The sequence below is a fragment of the Centruroides sculpturatus genome, unplaced genomic scaffold (genome assembly GCF_000671375.1).
Source record: "Centruroides sculpturatus isolate CEXI.00-Female unplaced genomic scaffold, Cexi_2.0 scaffold245, whole genome shotgun sequence".
Classification (NCBI taxonomy): Eukaryota; Metazoa; Arthropoda; class Arachnida; order Scorpiones; family Buthidae; genus Centruroides; species Centruroides sculpturatus.
In genome coordinates this window covers 718839-737445 of record NW_019384465.1, presented here as the reverse complement: position 1 = coordinate 737445, position 18607 = coordinate 718839, and the positions used below count along the sequence as shown (strand labels likewise).

Sequence of the window (18607 nt, the reverse complement as noted above, 5' to 3'; positions counted from 1 at the left end):
AAGGCTGGTATACACGGTAAGGAAATCCTCAAAGGATGTGCTTAACAGACGAAAAAGACTCGGATATAACTGGCTGGATCGAACATAGTAATTTACAAAACTTATTAAAATATCTCCCAACGTATAAAGTATTATTTTTATTTAAAAATGGATAGATAGAAAAAAAAATCACGGTTAATCCTCAAAGGATTTCCTTACCGTGTATACCAGCCTTAATGCATGCAGTCCGGTATTCAAAAAAATATTGTTTTATTTGAACTTTCAAAACGAATGTTAAAAGCAAATATATATGTAAATAAATCTCTCTGATAAAGCCTAAAAATCCTAAGACATTTTAGTTATTAAGATTTTAAAAACAATGAATTAAGAATTATTCTGATTATTATTTTACGATAATAGTACAGGGATCTGAGTCTTAGAATCGTTCGTCTTACTTTTTTAATCCGAGCTTGAGCTCGAGCTCGGAGAGTTTTCTCAATCTAGGCTAGGGTAATCTAGGATAAAACGAAGGCGCCGTCAGGGTAGTTCCAGAAGAAGCAAGCGGCAGCACTGCTTCTAAGCGCATGAGTAATAACACTATGCACTAAAACCACAAGCGTCTAGCTGCAGAAACACATTGGCTGGCTGAGTCCGACCGTAGCGTAAGCTGACCAGATTTTTAACATTGGTGAAGCGGGACAAAATTGACGGGGGAATTAGTTGTCTTGTTGAAAAAAATTGTTATAGAGCAACAAAATTTTGTCGTCAAAGAACGCAAAAATTGTATGGCATTATATTTTTTTAAATTTCAACACGTAAAATTTATAAATATAATAAATATATAATACTATTATAAATCTTTAAAAACTATTCTTTCGCATATTTATCAGTTGAGTGAACTTTTTTTAGTAGAGTGCTGTCGTTGTTTAAAATGTCAAGAAATTTTTCGCAAGAATTTGTTAAATTATATTTCACACATAATATGGCTTTCAAAGTTTCAACACTTAATTGTGATTTATCAGATGTCCACACTTTATTTACGATAGAAAAAACGCGTTCAGTCGCGGCATTGGAGCGCGTATTCCACAATTTTTAATGCATTATTGTATGGAACATAGTTTATTTCAAAATGATGAAATATTTCTAACCATGTTGAGATTTTTGCCGATGCCCAAGATTTAACTTTTTCCTTATCAATATATTTTTTAAATAATGATACTTCATTAAAAAGATCGTTTTCGTAAATATTACTATATGGAAAATGTTGACTAATGTGATGGAAAGATTTTTGCACATCTTCTCAATTAAGTTCTTGTTTTAGTATAACCCAATGAAAATGTTCAATGTCACTGTAATATACTGTACCGCCCACTCTTCTAAATAATGTAAGCAGTTACTATAGAACATTTTGGCGTGATTCATGAAATTTGCGCGATTTATTGCACCTTGTTCTTCCAACTGACTTATACTTTTACGGATGGTTAACGAAAGAAAAATTCCATTATTACTGAAGAAATACAGATTTATTAAATACATTATAAAACAAAACAATGGGACAATAAAATATAATAATCAATACAATACAATAATCTAGGCCTATATGGTAATCAGCAATTTCTGACAACCAACAGAAAAAAGTTAAAATCAAGAGAAATACAAGTTAAATTTCCTTCGATTTAAGGCTTTTTTAATTACCTGATTTCAATTACCTGGGCTAAGGACAAAAAGTAAATAAAAAACATACGCAATTCTTAAATGCAAGGATATTTATTAACAACAAATAATCATATAAAAATGTAAATATATATTAAATAGAAGGAATTGATCTCTTCATTTCTTTTTATTAAATTTACAAACCAATCTCTTCACAAAATATGCATGATATAATCCTAGAAAAAATGTAAGGTCAAGTGGTTTATAAAGTTCCTATGAAATTTCAGAGTAATAACATAGCTTATTCTGCAGTTTCAAAAGAAAAACAATAAAAGTGAATGAGCAAAAATTATTGTGGCATCTTCACAATGCTAGGTTGCAATTTTTAATCATATTTTTAATTTACTTAATTTAAAATATATGCTCTTGATGTCAAATTAGTAGTGTCTTGCCCCTGTACACCATACTTTTCCTGATAACAATGTCAGGTTGGTCATCTACGTAACTGTTCTAGAGAAAATTTTTGAATGGAATTCATGTAACTTTTGTTCTAGACCAGAAATTCATATGCAGTTAATCGGGGCCTGCCCATTAGCTTTCCCTATCTGGTTTCGACTTTCATCTATCTAACAACGTTCTCGAGATTAAGGTAGGACAGAGCAACATGCAACGAATAATAGTGGGAATTTATAGGTCTACAATTTTTTCAAATTGCAGTCCAATTAAATTTGAGTATTTTTATGCAAGAAAGCAATAATAAAGTTTTCTTCACTGACACATCCAATATGAAAAAACTTCAGAAAAGTGCTGACAGCTGGATGGACAAGGCAGTGAAGGAATCAGCCTACTACTCCAAGAACTGGATCTGGGCAATTAAAAAACCACCACAAAGTTTTTCATGGGTGGTCTACTCCAGATATTTTGGGGCCCATCCCTTATCACCTGGTTGTCCCCACTGTGGTTTGATCAGACCCACAATGGATACAATTAAGTGCCTACACGTGAGAAAGGGGAAATGCTGCCTTTTATTCTGAGAGAAATATCTTACTTTAAAATCTAATAATAAGTTTTGTGTCTTACAACATAAATAAAATGTAAACCAATATAAATCACTTTTTCATTGCAAAAATAATACAAAAATTAAAAAAATAAGTTTCTATGACTCGGCAGTTAAGGACCCCAAATACTGGATTCAAGAGTTGAGATGTTTGAAAAACCAATTTCAACATAAAACATAGTTCCATATTTTAAAACAGAATATTCAATACAATATTAATTAAAAGAATTTTAGATTAATTAAATTTTTGGTTCTTAAACCTATCCAACAACAGACTGGCACAGCATTTTAATTGTTAGATAGATATTGGCCAGCATATGATAAGTCTGTTCTATGTTGGGTTTATGAACCAAAAATTTAAGCTAAAATACAGGCAAAAAGGCATTGATTTATTAATAATTAAGAAAGTATTTAATTTTATATTATAATTTTTGTTGCATTCAGTTTTTAATGATCTAAATTAACATTTTATTGACATCTATGGGAATATTTAAATGTAACTCTTGAAATAATTTAAATTTATCGTGAAATATTAATTTAGCAGTGTTTTATTCACAAATAAACAGAAATAAAACAAAACTTGCTTTTAGAAATCAAAAAGAACATTTTTGTTCATTAAACGCTTTCTGCAAATATGTTCGAAAAACTATTAAATTAATTTCAGATTAGAAATTAAAGATATTTTTAAACAATTAGGATAAAAAAGTGAAAAGCTATAACTTTGAATTAATGATTAAAGTAACAAAAGTATCTAACAAGAAATTAGTTTGTTTATATCTTTAAATTGGTTCTGTTTCCAGTAATAAATCTAAATTCAGTTTAACTGTTTGTGAATCCAGTTGGTCTTCTTATACTGGTCCTGTTTCTTATCAGCATATAAAGTATTAACATAAATTACATTAAGCTTTCCAAATTAGTATCCGAACCAGATTTGCATCCTATAAGTGTGGCAAATGTAAATATGCTATGAAAGGATTGGTATTAGACTTTAGTACATCATCATAGAAATATTGATAAACCATTTGTTACCAAACATTGTAGGATTATACGTTTGACTAGATATACAATTTATAGACTTTTAAATAAAATTTTAAAAATTAAAATTATATTATAGAAATATTCTTATGGCAAATGGATAAAACAATCTATTGAATAATTTGTTTGAACACAATAGCTGCATTTAAATGTAAAACTGGACATAAGAACCATTACAAATAATTTTTAGTCAATATAGATAGAATTAACAATTATGTAAAAAAAAATGTCACAATTCATCTCTCATTAAACTTAATACTTCAGAATCTTCTGTGTCACTGATGTATTTATCTTCGCCAGTATAATGCGTGGGATATACGAGTAATGGATGTGCTGAGTATGCTCTTAAATTTCTTTCAGGATAATAACTTTTCCAAACTGTTTCTGGATGCCTGTTAAACATTATGGGAAGATATTCATCAACAGGAACTAATTTTGAGAGTGGATCACCTGCAATAAGTTTTCTTGCACCTTCTAATGTTATCATATAACATAATGTCCAATATGAATAAGCTACACGAACAAGTGTAGTGGTTCCTTCTATATAAGGTTCTTGGTCATCCAAAAGTCTTTTTCGCCCCAAATATATAAGATCCCATTGCAGACTAATACCTCTTGCTTCCTTCAATAAATTTGAAAGTTTCCGGCGGAAGTAAGATTCAAAGCGAATGTCATCTTCAAATATAATAGCACTTCGATACTGCTTTTTAACAATTTCTTCCCAGATTTTATAATGACTGAGAAAACAACCTATTTCTCCCATTGTCATAGGTCTTTTATGATATGGATCTGTATATTCTGGAAGCATCTTTATTCCCATTTCTTTAATAATTGAATGATTTAATTGTTTTCCATCAACAGCATCTAAAAGTTTTGTTTCAATTCCCAATTCATTTAAAGATCTCAACATCCTCTCTCTTCTTTCAGTACGTCGCTTCAGATTAATTAAATAAACTTCGTCAAATCCCAATTTACTTTTCTTTTTCTCGGGAACGTAATAACGTAAATGAGGAGAAACATATAATGGAGGATCTTCGACCATCACTTCTAATCGTAAATTAATTAATTGATCAATGTCGTCTTTTAAAGTATTTTCATTTTCTAACGGTGCTAGAATATAACCATAAGCTTCTTTATTTAGAATATTCATTGACACACAAGCATGTTTAGCTGAATTTGCAAATATTATGATATCGTCTATTGGACCAGTGTAATTAGCTAACTTGGCTAGGTCATAAGTGAGTTTTAGAGACTGCTTATGTCGTAGATTTATTAGAACAGCCGAATGTACCATAGGGACATCAAAGCATCCTATTTTTTCTCTTTCTAAAATAGGCATATAGTCATTAGTTCTTTTATAATAACCATCACTAGTCATTCCACACCAATAATTAGAATAAGCACGTAAAGACTCCAACATTGGTGCAACAATTGTCTTCTGTTGAGCAATTAATTCATTTAGTGTCTCATTATTTACAATAAAAGCATCACAATCAATAAAAAACAGATAATCGGCCCAAGACTGCCTCGCTGTTTCTAGAGCAGACTCTCGAAGCTGAATAACATGAGCGAAGTGTTGCAGAGACCAATCAAACACTCCATCTTCATCAGAAAAAAAATCTGTTGTTTCATCAATTTCTATATCAATTTTATGATATTTATTTCTTTCTTTGGCCACCCACATTTGTAACATTTCTGCAGTCTTATCAATGTTATGATCACTCCTAATCCAAAGAGACATTCTATGCTTTGGATAATTTAATCTTTCTAAATAACCAAGAAAATGTGGTAAAGTATGTTCTTTATTTCTTGCAAGTATAGCTACCATTACAGTAGGAGCCATGAAAGATTCTTGATTATGGCACATTTGACAAATGGAATACGATGACAATGACAATATAAGAATAATAATATATATTGATGTTTTCATCTGCATTTTTTCTCTGAAATAATAAATTAAAGATTTATAAGATAAAATATTTGTTAACAATATTGAATGCAATTAATATTTAATAAATAAAGAATCCTGAAATATTTTATACAAAACGTCACAGTGCAATTCATACAATTCCTGAATGAAGTCTAAACAAATCTACAAGAACACCCTTTAAATTTTAACTTTTAATCCTTCAACTCTATAATACTTAAATTCCAGTTTCACAATTATATTTTTAAATGCAGAACATTAATCTAAACTTCCTATTGGAATCTGAACAAAACTTTCTACTTGAAGTTAAGTTTTAATCTAAAATATTTGCAATTTAAAACTTTGAATTATATTAAAAACTTCTCTTTGTATTAATATAATATAATATAAATAATAGTAAAAGATTGATTTGTAAATTATTAAAGAATTTATATACAAATTTATTTCGAAAACAAAACTTGATTATATCTAAAACAATCATTAATAAGAAACGATTCATGTTTTTAAATTGATTATTTATGCTCTTGTAATTTAATTAATATATATTCCAATTAATAATAATAATAATAATAGTTAAAATTAATCAACTTATTAACTGAAAAGTAATCAATTGTATAACTATAGTACAGTATGTATATTATATTGACATTGACAAATGACAATTTAATTAGTATGTCCACATATTTTAAACATCATTACATCAGTAAACAGAAAGTCACATATGAAAATATTAAACTATAAATTTAGAAAATTTACAAAAATTCTTCAATAACAAATACTTTGAAAGTGTCTTCTCATTTCATTCCTTTCACACACCATCAGGAAATAAAAATCTCATGCCAAAATTGACCTTTAAATGTTTCTCATCTGCCTCAATATGTAAAATATTCTTTTTGGCAATGGTGTATTCAATTAAATTATATTAAATTAAACTATTAAATGGCACAATTATATTAAACTACATTTTGATTCTAATGAACAGAGACTGTTTTGATATATAATTATTATTATTTATATTCATACAAATATAGTTATAATAATGAATATTCTTATTAATTATATCAAGTTAAATAAGAATATTCATAATGCTGAAGTAGTAGTAGTAGGAGCTAAATATATTGTACTGTACTGTACATTCAGTCTCAATATTTTAGTATATTCTACACCTGATGATATTTCCTAAATGTTTTTAAGAATAATCTGTTGTTTTAGCCCTTAATATTGTTTTACACTTAGTCTAGATCAAATAGACATATACATGTGGGCTTACCACATTTACTCGTGTGGTAAGCCTTCGAAGCTTCAAGAAAAGCTGAAGTTAAGAGGATTTTAATTAATTAATTCATATTCAAACAATAGTAAAAGCAAATTTCAAGGTAAAAAAAATTAAAATGTCAGTGTTGGTATGCAAACATAGTGAAAATGTACAGAAATTTTACTTGGTGCTCAAAATTATTGAACCTACATCAATAGTGAAAGGGTTTTCTCAATTTGTGGTAACATGTTAAAAGTAAAGAATTAATTATCTCCTCATCTTTGTAATGCTTTTGTATACTTAACTTTTATTTCAAAGAAAATCCCAAATGCATTTAACTAACATTCTAAATTGAAATTAAATAAAGCTTGTTTCTAAAATTTTTGGTCTATACTGTATTTATGAATTTAATTTTAAGAATTGTAATGTTGTCATTTAATCAATTCATAATAGATTGAATTTGTTCATTTCTAGTAACAATAAATTACTACAGCAAAAATGTTTGCATTAAAACTTTTAAAACTTTAAAAAACCAAGGATGTGATATTCCTACTTATAAGTAAAAATTTGTATTTATATTTTAAATTTTCTGAAAAAAATTGTTATAAATCAAAAACATTAATTTTATTAAATAAAACTTTATAACAAATCATTTCTAACAGATGCAAGAAAATATCTTAAAATAAAAAATTTAATCTCTTCAGAATTGAGCACAGTTTAAAAAATAAATCACAAATTGTATTTACACAACTTTCCAGATAACACATTATAATAAACTAGCCATTACAGTGCATACAATCTGTTTGTTTGAAACAACTGTATCAATAAATTGTGTTATGTTCATCAATAACTATAAAGATTGCTAAACATAGATTTTTGCATGGAAATCTATGTTTAGCCATCTTTGTTGCAGCAAATATATTCTATTCTCTTTCCCCATAAAACAGATTAAGAACATGTCTACTGTATTTATAGTTATGGATAACTGTAAATAAGTTACTGTTTATAGTTATGTATACATATATATGTGTAGTTATTGAATCTAATTGTTACATATGTTGTTTACATTTGTCCACAATTAAAGTATACCAAATAACACCACTCTGGGCAGGACCAGTAGAACATACTAAGCAGTCTATGCAAAGAATAGGAGGGCTATATCACAATGATGCCAATGACAGGGCATCTAAGATGCAAAAGGAGAATTTAATTTTCACTAAACTGTTCTTTTATTTATGTTTGGTTTATTTAAATTATACCTATTTTTGATTATAATTACAAATAACTAATTAATGCTGAACATTATAGCAATAATTCCATGCTGCCATATAAATTTTGTTATTTTATATACAACAATTACATTCCATGCTTATATGCAAGGAACAGTTTTGAAAAATGTATAACTACCAAAAACTTTCAGTAGACTCCTGAAAACTTGGCCTAATGTGGACTGAAGGGTGGCTGAGTTTGTGAAAATGCCGGGTTATCAGGAATGAGGTTAAAAAAGAATAAGTACGAGTGTTTCCTCAGAAAATACTGTACTGTACTTGTATGTATTGTTTGCTTGAGAATACAACAGAGAATAAACTGCCCAAACACCCTTAAATAAAGGAAAAGTACTGTATGTACTGTACTTTATAAAGGCACAGAGCCTTTACTACATGAAAATGAAAATTAATGAATACACAGTGTACAGTAATTTACCTGATAAGACAGACTCAGAAAAATACTTTATGAGGCATAAAGCTCTCTATAATGAAAATTAACTAGCAAACCTTGCAAAATCTGGCTACTTTTTTTAAAGAAATGCTTAATGTCCTGTTTTCTTCTGCAATGCACGCTGCGTTTTGCTGCTTCATCACAAAGACGATGAAGGAACAGTAAGTCCATTACCAACACACCTTGTTGTTCAAAATACTGAAGGGCAGTTTCGACAGTCTTTAGTCCCTCACTATGTGATATTTTAGGAGCTTGTACAGTGGAGTCCTCAACGTCAACGTTTTCATCATATTCTGGCATTTTTTCATTAACCTTTCAACAGTGGACTAGTCGGGTATGGTTCTACCCCCAGTAGTGGAGAAGAAACATGGGAAATTTTAAAAGTATTTTCCACGTGTTTTTTTCATTACTGTTTTGGAAAAAGATTTTGTAAACAGTTATGTCTAGTAAAGAAAAGTCTTTTTTTATTGTTACATAATTTATTTTTTATGTGAATTTTTTTTGCAGTAGTTTTAGGCTGGTTTTTGGCGATACCCCCCAAAACAATTTGACAACTATAGCCATCCCTCACCACTGCCACATGATTGCCCTTGACGACTATAGTCGTCGCTCACTGCAAGTGGTTAATCAGACAATGTCAAGGTAATAAATTCAATTCTGCCAACTTTGCAGAAAAATGTCTACAGTTTATTAAAATATGATATAAGCTTAAGTCATTTTGATGGGAAAATAAATAAGTACTTTGTATTTTTTAGTAATTCTCTATATTCCATTTAAAAGGTATATAAAAATATTGATATAAATAAAATCAAAACATTTAAATAATCCAGCAAATGGTTTTTTAATATCTTAAAAACACTTTCGAACACTTTAAGCAATCATCCTCAGTTATCATTTTGAATCGAACGAAGAATTTGAAATATTGATTAACTAGTTCTTTTAATTTCAGAGTATATCAATATTAAATATACTGTACTTGCTTCAATATACAGGATACTTATTATAACTGCATAGTATTTACTCTTTTATATTGATATTTTTAAATTGTATAAAATATAAATAATGATATATAAACATCTCAAAACCCAATAATTATTTTAAAGCCAAACAATTGCAGGATTAAATCAGGCTAAACCTATGCTATTTGATACTAGTGCCATATTATTCAGTATGTAACTATTAATAGCAGTGGTAATATAGCTTGATTTAATGTGGCAATCATTTAGATTTAATTTATATTAAAATAAATAATTAAATAAATAAAATTAATGAAACTTTCTATAGTAATGATTATTAATGATACATTCTATAACTAAATTTTACACTTATTATGAATTTATGTATAAAATAAAGTCAATAAAATTCTTACATGGTTATTTATTGTGGAAATTTTAAACTCTTGTTACCAAATGACATTTATTTGGAGAAATTCTACTAAGAGTAAGAATTTTGTAAGACAATTAAACTATACTTCCAAATCATATTCAAAATTTGATAAATACAAAAATACAATACCTCTACATTAGATTAATTAAAATAAAAAAATTATAAATATATTATTATTAATTGAATAAATTCAAAAAAATAATTTTATATTAGAATTCTGTTGAGTAACAACTTCATAGAGCACAGAATGAAAGATCAGTTTTGGAATACAGATGTACAGGATATGCAATTTGTAACATCCTATGAGAAAATCACTTTATATAACAGTTAATGTATTTTAACAAGAAAGTAATTCTTTGATCCATAAATAGATGGAGATGTGCAGATTAAAATTTTTTTAATATCTCCTTACAGAATACTCTCTTCAACTATTAAAAGTGATACATAATTATTAGCAGATTTATTAAAAAAAGTACTAATTTTTTCCTGTAAGAAACAGAATATGCTGGATTAAACTTCACATAGAATACCACTTTTATGCATAAAATTTTATTGTTCAATATCCAATAGAACAATATAAAAGTAGATTAATAATTATAGATCTAAAATATCTGTAATGAATTAATTGCTTTTGCAAATTTTAAATTATATTTATTTAATACAAGAGCAATTTATGAAAATATATAATAGCAAAGAAATCAAAAGAAAAAAAAAAAAATTTAATAAAACATTTAACACCTTATAACGCTGAGAATATTTATTAAATCACAAACGTTTTCAGCCTAATGGAATAGGCCATCATCAGATGACAGGCTATTGAACAAATTTGAAAATTGTGTTAAAACGGAACTTTCGAACATTACAAATTCAAAATTAAAATGTAGAATAAATTAACCAATCAATATACAAAATAACTATAATAAATAGATTGAAGCCATATTAATATAAATAACAAAATAAGGCAATATAAAAGAAAATAAAAACAAAAACAAACCTAAAAGATTAAATGCACAAAAGGATTAAATTCATAAAAATATACATCAAAAAGCATCACATTATAAAGGGCAGATAGGACTAAGAATTTGTGTGTTTTATCTGCCCTTTATAATGTGATGCTTTTTGATGTATATTTTTATGAATTTAATCCTTTTGTGCATTTAATCTTAAAGTTTTATTTTTGTTTTTGTTTTTTTTATATTGCCTTATTTTATTATTTATATTAAATATGGCTTCAATCTATTTATTATAGTTATTTTGTATATTGACTGGTTGATTTATTACACGTTTTAATTTTAAATTTGTAATGTTCGAAAGTTCCATTTTAACACAATTTTCAAATTTGTTCGATAGTCTGTCACCTGATGATGGCTTATTCTATTAGGCTGAAAACGTTTATGATTTAATAAATATTCTCAAAGGTGTTAAATGTTTTATTAAATGTTTTAAAAGAAGATGAGTTTGATATTCAATTTATTAACAAAATAATATTCCAAAATGTTTACTTCAGAGAACCAACAAATTTTCTCAAGAAAATCTCTTCTGAGAGAATTTGTTGGTTTCTTAAAGCAAGAATTTTAGAATATTCTTAATATCATCGTACAAGATTCGCAGTAAATTATGGAGATAACAAGATAAAGTAAGTAATAACATGATAGAAAAGAGACTAATAGATGAAAATATGAGACAGAGAGCTAGTAAAAACTCATCAAAGCAATTAATCTCTACTTTTGGGGAGGAGAATAACTTAGCCTGACAAGGTTTAATTATAGAAATTTTGAGAACATTTTCAGTTAGACTTTATTAACTAATTTTGAGTTAGATTTCCTTGAATTATGTCATTTAATTTCTGTTTTGTTATAAAACATTACATTTTAAGTAGATTGCCATAACTTCGTATACTTTATTCTTACTTTAAAAATAATATGTGTTATACCCAAGTTCTTAATAAATTGGATAAAGTGTAATGAATGTAAATTTTATATAAATTAAGAAATTGTAACTTTTTAAGAATTTCCAACTTAATCTAAAATCATCTGATTTAATAGTTTCAATTCTGATTCCAAGTTTAACTTTAAAAAAATAAAGAATATGGTAATTTAAATATGAATATTTAATGACATAGACAATAAAAACAGTTTAAATAAAATTAAAATATATATATTTATACATTTGTGATTAATTTTAAAGTATTATGCTTTCTTATTCTTAATTCAATCACTTTGTTATAAATTATTATTTAATAAATTATAACAAAGTGATTGAATTAAGAACTATCTCGGTTAAGAAAGAGAACTGTCAAAACTATCTCAGCAATGAAAAAGGTATGTTATAATTGTCTATTAACATAATTGCATACACACCTCTGCTTTCTTGGAGATCAAAAATGAAATGAATTTCGCTTTTGACATTAAAGAAGAGAGGTGTATATATTAAAATTATTGAATAGAGAAACTGGTCAACTATCTTACAATTGCTGGATTTTTATATTTTATATTTTTTTGACTGGAAAAAACAAAATAAAACTGCTTATAGAATATGAAAGTGTAACTCAAAGTTTTATTTGGCAAATGAATCAAGTATTACCATAGCAACATAAAACAAATGCATATATTAACATATAGATATTAACACCAGCTAACAACTATGAATTACAGTAACCTTATCTGTGCAAAAAAAAAATTCAATTAAGTAATTAACCAGAAATATTTAAAGCTCATAAACAAATCTGAAGTCCACAGCTTGTATTTTATGTCAAAGAGGAAAGAGTATGTATTTTGTTCATGTAAGTTCTATAAGTTCATGTAAGATAATCTGTCATAGGTGAAGATCTGCCAATGTAATTTTCTATATTAAACAGAAAATATTATATTAATTAAACATACTGTATTAGTTTATTATATTTTAAAGGGTTTACTTCTCAATTTTAATACACTACAGGGCACAATTCTAGGACAAATGTAGCAAATTGAGACTGGAATCGATCTGTAGAGCATATCAATAGGAACAAAAAAGTCAAAGGAACCATGCCCGTATGAGCGACCCTTCGCGAGATATAGGCCCCCCAAAATTGCAGCGCTTCGGTTAGGTTTGTTTCGTTTCTGTTAGATTAGCTACATTTTTAGTAGACGTTTCTTTTTTTTATTTTGTTCAAGTACTACTAATGAATCAATAACTAGATATTTGCATATAACATTACAGAATACATTCAGCGTTATAATTTCAAATATCAGAAATTTGAAGTTCCTAGCTAAATCTAAGGTAGGCTTACAAATCAACCAAAAATGTTTATTTGCCAAATAAATTCTCTGCTGGAAAGTGCAAAAAGTGCTCAGTTTTGTAAGTTCATTGCCCTTCCAGTTTCATATAATGCATTAATCCATCAAAACATTTTCTTACTGTCAAAAATGAAGTTTACATTCAACTCTGTTTAATTCTATGTGTCAATGCCAATCTACTTTTATACACAAATTATTAGCTTCTTTATATTTTAAATAATTTACATTTCTCTTTTGATATTATGCAGCCAAGTTTCATGTTTTAATATTTAAATTAGTTTTAAAAATGTCATTACATTCAGCAAAATGTAATTCCTTTACTTTCTGTCATAGGTAAAGAGTGCCAATGTAATTTTCTACCAAAATAAAAGCAAATATAAGCAAAATGGAGCATATTTTTACATATTATTAGCATAAATTATTTCATAATTATATGTCAGAGTATTTAATATGGAATTTTAAGTTTAAAACTAATAATTTTACCTAATATTCCTATATGACACTGTGACGAAGAATATCCATCAGTAACGACTAACACGTGTTAAATAAAATTCTTTTTCATTTAATTATAATTAATAACAACAACTTTCGTTAATTGAGAACGTGAAATACACTTATAAATTAAATTACGCACTTAAATTAATTTGTCACGATTAAATTTATTGTCGTGAATTTAAAATTTATTTCAATATGACTTTCATTTAAAAAATATATATATATATACTGTATATTTTTTTTTCAAATTTATTCACGTGGGAAAGTGACAATGGCCTACTTACAATGAGACCTCTAGTGGTTCTAATCGAAATTAAGAAATTTTTAAATAAATATTTTTAACACATGCAACAATAATAATTTAATTGCTTTGATAAAAAGTTTAATAATAATGTAATTAATTTTATATCGCATTTTTCATTAATAATATAAATATTTCCTTTCTTTAATACATCTATTTAAATCTAATTTTTGAAAAGGTCTGAAACAGTAATCTAGAGTTACCGTAAATACTACTTTTTTCTTTTAAACCCTTTCCATCTTGTGGGCACTTAGCGGGCCTCTTTTAGCAAGCCCATTATGGATTCGGCCAGGCCCACAATGGGGTGGCCGGGTGGTGAGGGACGGGGCCCGACATATCTGGACGGACTATCCCCGAAAAACCGTTCAATTAGATGTTAATTAATCAGATTGTGCAAATATTTTGCACTGACACCATACTGAAAACGTTCTGTTGGAATGTGTATTTACGGTTTGTAGCTTTGTAGAACACAAATCTAAAAGCTTCTTATCGTCATTTACCCTACATTTTCATTTCTTTAAGAAAATATTGATGGGAGGATATTAGCAGATTTAAATTGAATGCTCGTAAGGATGGCGTACTCGGGCAGACCTACAATGGAGTCAGCAGCGAGGTCAAGGAATAGGAACAGTACTTCAATCTGTACTATTCCAAATAAGTTATGGTTTTCTGGATTAGATTTGAACCAAGACTCCAGCAATTTGAAACATTATTGTATGGCCATATGGCAGATAACCGAATAATAAATTGGCTCTTAAAAGTTCCTCCAACTCCGGCTACTACGGGACTAGTTAATTTCCTACCGACGGTTGATATGAATATATGCCTATTCGTTTAAATTAATAAAAGCTATTTTCTGGAAGTATAGAGCCCGTCGCGTGCAATACGTATAAAATTTTGGTATGAAATGGCCTTTATAGATATCTTTTTGATATCCAAATTTATCAGTACGTTTTCTAAGAAATTTCTTTACATGCCAATTACAAAGTATTTTTCATACTTCACATTTCATTAATTTGAGATTGTAGTAACCAGGATTGAAAGAATTTTACTGACTCCGACACTACAACACGATTCATACACGATATACTCCATCATTTGAATTAAATGCTTCAATTTAGTTAAATGATTCTAGTTTCTCCAAAATTCGTAAATTTCTCATTTGAATTACATTGATTTAGAAATATCTTAACATTAGGAATAATAACGAAATATCTCGAACAGAAAAGCATTTAATTTACATACTAATCATAATTAAACATTATTTTAATTTGTCCAAAGCGTTGTAAAATTGCTACGATTTTAATTAATTTTTTTTGGAAATTAACTTATGAAAAACGAATTAGTCGTGTTCCAAATTCAGATATTTTTGTAGTAAATTCGGGAGTGGAAGTTCAAAAATCCCTAGAGGAAGTTTCCACATTTTCCTCAAATGTCTTCTGATAACGCATCGACAAAGATGGCGAAGTTCTGACGGTTCCAAATATCTTTCTCTCAAATTCCATATAATTCCTCGTTCACTCAAATCGACGACGAATGAACTGCTTTTTCTGACACACAATGACTTTCCTGGCGAGTACTTAGAAAGGTTAAACGTCAAATCTCTTCTTTGTAGCTGAGGAATAACTCGAAGTAACAGTTTAACAATCAGTATCGATCTCTGAAGTTGTAGATCATTTATAATGTATTCTGTAGGAAGAGATTTTACATTGCGCGTCCACAAAACTGAGATAGTATATCGAAGATAACGGGAAGGATTCAAATAGTATTTCCAGCTATTATTGAGTAAAATATTATCCGGCTCGATCATGGATCCGTGTTGAAGTAACAATTGAAGTAACCTCGGCTTACCTCTCAACACGGTGGAAACCCACGGTGGAAGCGGAGAAAAGGAAGAGATGGGCATATCCGAAAATCTAACGCCATTAATAGTCATTTTACAATTGTTTGCGTGACGAAGGAAATATATTATCTTGGCGTATTCATTAGAATCTACGTTGCAGTGCGCTATCGGAATTGGCCAATCGTCAGTTTGAGGTTCTTCGTTTATAAAGCTAATATCCTGATTGTAGACGATTGAAAAATGAGATTCGAGTTGGTAAATTCGATAAAGGACTTGACACACCAAGTTACTATTGGATAACCACCAATAATAACACAATTTAGCGGCGTGATGCAACATGCGGCGTTCTAATACTTCGCTGCAATGTCTTTCGTGTTTGAGTTTCTTCCAACGATCGTGTAAATTTAATATGGTCATTACGTGATGTTGGCCGTCGTCTTGCTCAAAATTCAACACGGATATGATTTCTTGACGTATAAAATGATCACGACGAAAGAAAATTTTGGAGGCAAGTGAATTCGTACAACGTTTACAATTGTATTGACCCATTGCGCCAATGTATTAAAATAATATCTTGTTAAAACAATTACTTTGTTGTTATTATTTCTTTAACAATGATTAAAAATTTGTTGAAACATTCTTAAATAAAATTAAATAGGCCTATTGAGTATAATTAATAAAGATGCCATATTAATGTTTGTAAATTAAGAACAAGAATATAAATTTATAAAAATTCGTTGTGTGAGGTGATTATCGAAGGCAGGATAGTACGTGGCCAAATTATTGCATGAATTTATCTGTAGTTAGTTAAATGGGTTATTTTTTATTTCAGCAGTAATAATTTACAACAAATTAATAATTAAATTTGCGATGTAATTTCGAGGAATAGTTCATAATAAAAAACATTTAACTATTATACAAAGAAAAGCTAGGGAATTAAAACGAGAGAAATAGATCTTAACTTTCAAGGTGTGTCCACAATATTTCCCAACCACCCAAAACATTTGGGTAATTGGAAAATTGACGAGTAAACTTCCAAAAGAAAGGAATTAGCCATCAAAAACGATGTTCACTTAAAAACAGAACACTTAGGTAATTAGAGAGACAACTCTTTTGCTGATTTACATTACATTCATAACTATAATAAAATTTTGGATAATTTTATGTAAATATTGCTAATAAACTGGATATAACAATTTTACTTCATCACCTAATACTTGCTGAGAAAAATTGTTTATCAAAAAGCACCAAAATTATTAAGCTTCAAAGAGGGTGAACAAAATTGTGCCCCCATACACTAACACCTATACATATAGAAATTACTTTTCTGTATGTATGGGTGTACGTTTCAAGGTGTTCTAAGTCCAAAAATATAAACCTTGAGGGTCATTTTTTGCCGTACTTTCCTCTGTTATATACAACCAGAAAGTAATAAGCCTTAATTTTTAATTAATCACTCTTGTATGAATTTGAATATGATCCTGTTGACATTCCCCCGTCAATATAAGTAGAATAAGTAATTCAAGAAGTAATTTAAAATTTTATTAAACACTTCTAGAATTAAAAAGCAATTCTTGTTTTATGTGTCTAGAACACGAAGTTAGTTAGTTGTTAACGGCATAAAAAATATGACATAATGAAATTCAATTGAAGAAATGTAAAAATTTATTCTTTTGAAATGTCATTATTATTATTATATAATAAGAAAATACAAATAGAAAATAAATAATTTCGAGGAATTTAGTTACAATATGTGAATTAGATTTTTGAATTAAATATTAAGCGTGATATATATAATATCAGTATTATCATATTTCTTATTCTTTATTATCAATAATTTATTAATAACTTTCTTACATTATAATATTTCTTCATTATATTCATTTTTTCATTCTTTACGTGTAATTTTATACTGGAAATTTATGTATTTATGAGAGAAATATCGTAAAAATGCGAATTCTGTGATATTCGAAACTATTAATTCTATTCCAAATATTCATCAACTAACCATTTAGATATGAAGAGGATGAAAAATGTCGAAGATAGGGCATTTCTAGATAATTCTACTGCCATTCAAAAATATAATTATAAGTCAATGAGGAATTGGATACGTGTTTAGGAAACTAACTTTAATTTCCATGTATTTTCCCTAATAAGATGGTTTTCCTCAAAATTACAATAGACGTAGAATGATTTAATTTGACTTTTAAAATAAATTCATTATTTATTTTATTATATTTGGACATTTTTTACCCTTTAGAATTTATACGTATACAGTATTTATTTCTCATATCCCCATTAGAAGTAATAATAATTCACCGAGATTAAGTATATGGATTGAAGCAATGTTGTATAACGTAAGCCATTAAATTTATGTAATGGTCACTTTAAATTCAAATTAAATTTCATTCTAATTTATAATTATATACAATGGAAATTCGTTAATCCAGCACTTATAACACTATATTGATGCCGGATTGACGAACACTTTCACAATTTCGCAAAATTCGATATGTTATATGCGATCCGAACGTTGTAGACATTGCTGTATGCTTCTATTTATGTACACCAATGGTTTCCAAACTTATTATGCTCACGAATCCCTTCTCATAGCAATAACCTGACCATAAACCCTTCATTGAGACCCATTTTCATAATAATGAAAATAGGTCACTATTATTT

General features: G+C 28.0%; 2 protein-coding genes and 1 pseudogene across 3 annotated transcripts; all 3 read right to left on the bottom strand.

Moving 5' to 3' along the window:
• Positions 1–846: 846 nt before the first annotated feature.
• LOC111621026 lies at positions 847–3156 on the bottom strand (annotated as a pseudogene).
• An 85-nt stretch (positions 3157–3241) lies between these two features.
• Positions 3242–13983, bottom strand: LOC111621025 (procollagen galactosyltransferase 1-A-like). 2 transcript variants are annotated; one of them, XM_023363067.1, is made up of 2 exons: positions 13770–13983; positions 3242–5667 (listed from the first exon to the last, which is right to left on the bottom strand). In XM_023363067.1, exon 2 carries the CDS (start codon positions 5658–5660, stop codon positions 3954–3956), a length of 1707 nt encoding a protein of 568 aa, XP_023218835.1. In that variant the 5' UTR covers positions 5661–5667; positions 13770–13983; the 3' UTR covers positions 3242–3953. The 2 variants fall into 2 exon arrangements, with proteins under 2 accessions (XP_023218835.1, XP_023218836.1); XM_023363068.1 differs by lacking the exon at positions 13770–13983 and adding an exon at positions 9995–10077.
• Positions 13984–15424: 1441 nt separating this feature from the next.
• Positions 15425–16342, bottom strand: LOC111621032. The gene has a single exon (XM_023363073.1). The coding sequence runs from the start codon at positions 16340–16342 to the stop codon at positions 15425–15427; it is 918 nt and encodes a 305-aa protein (XP_023218841.1).
• Between the last annotated feature and the right edge of the window lie 2265 nt (positions 16343–18607).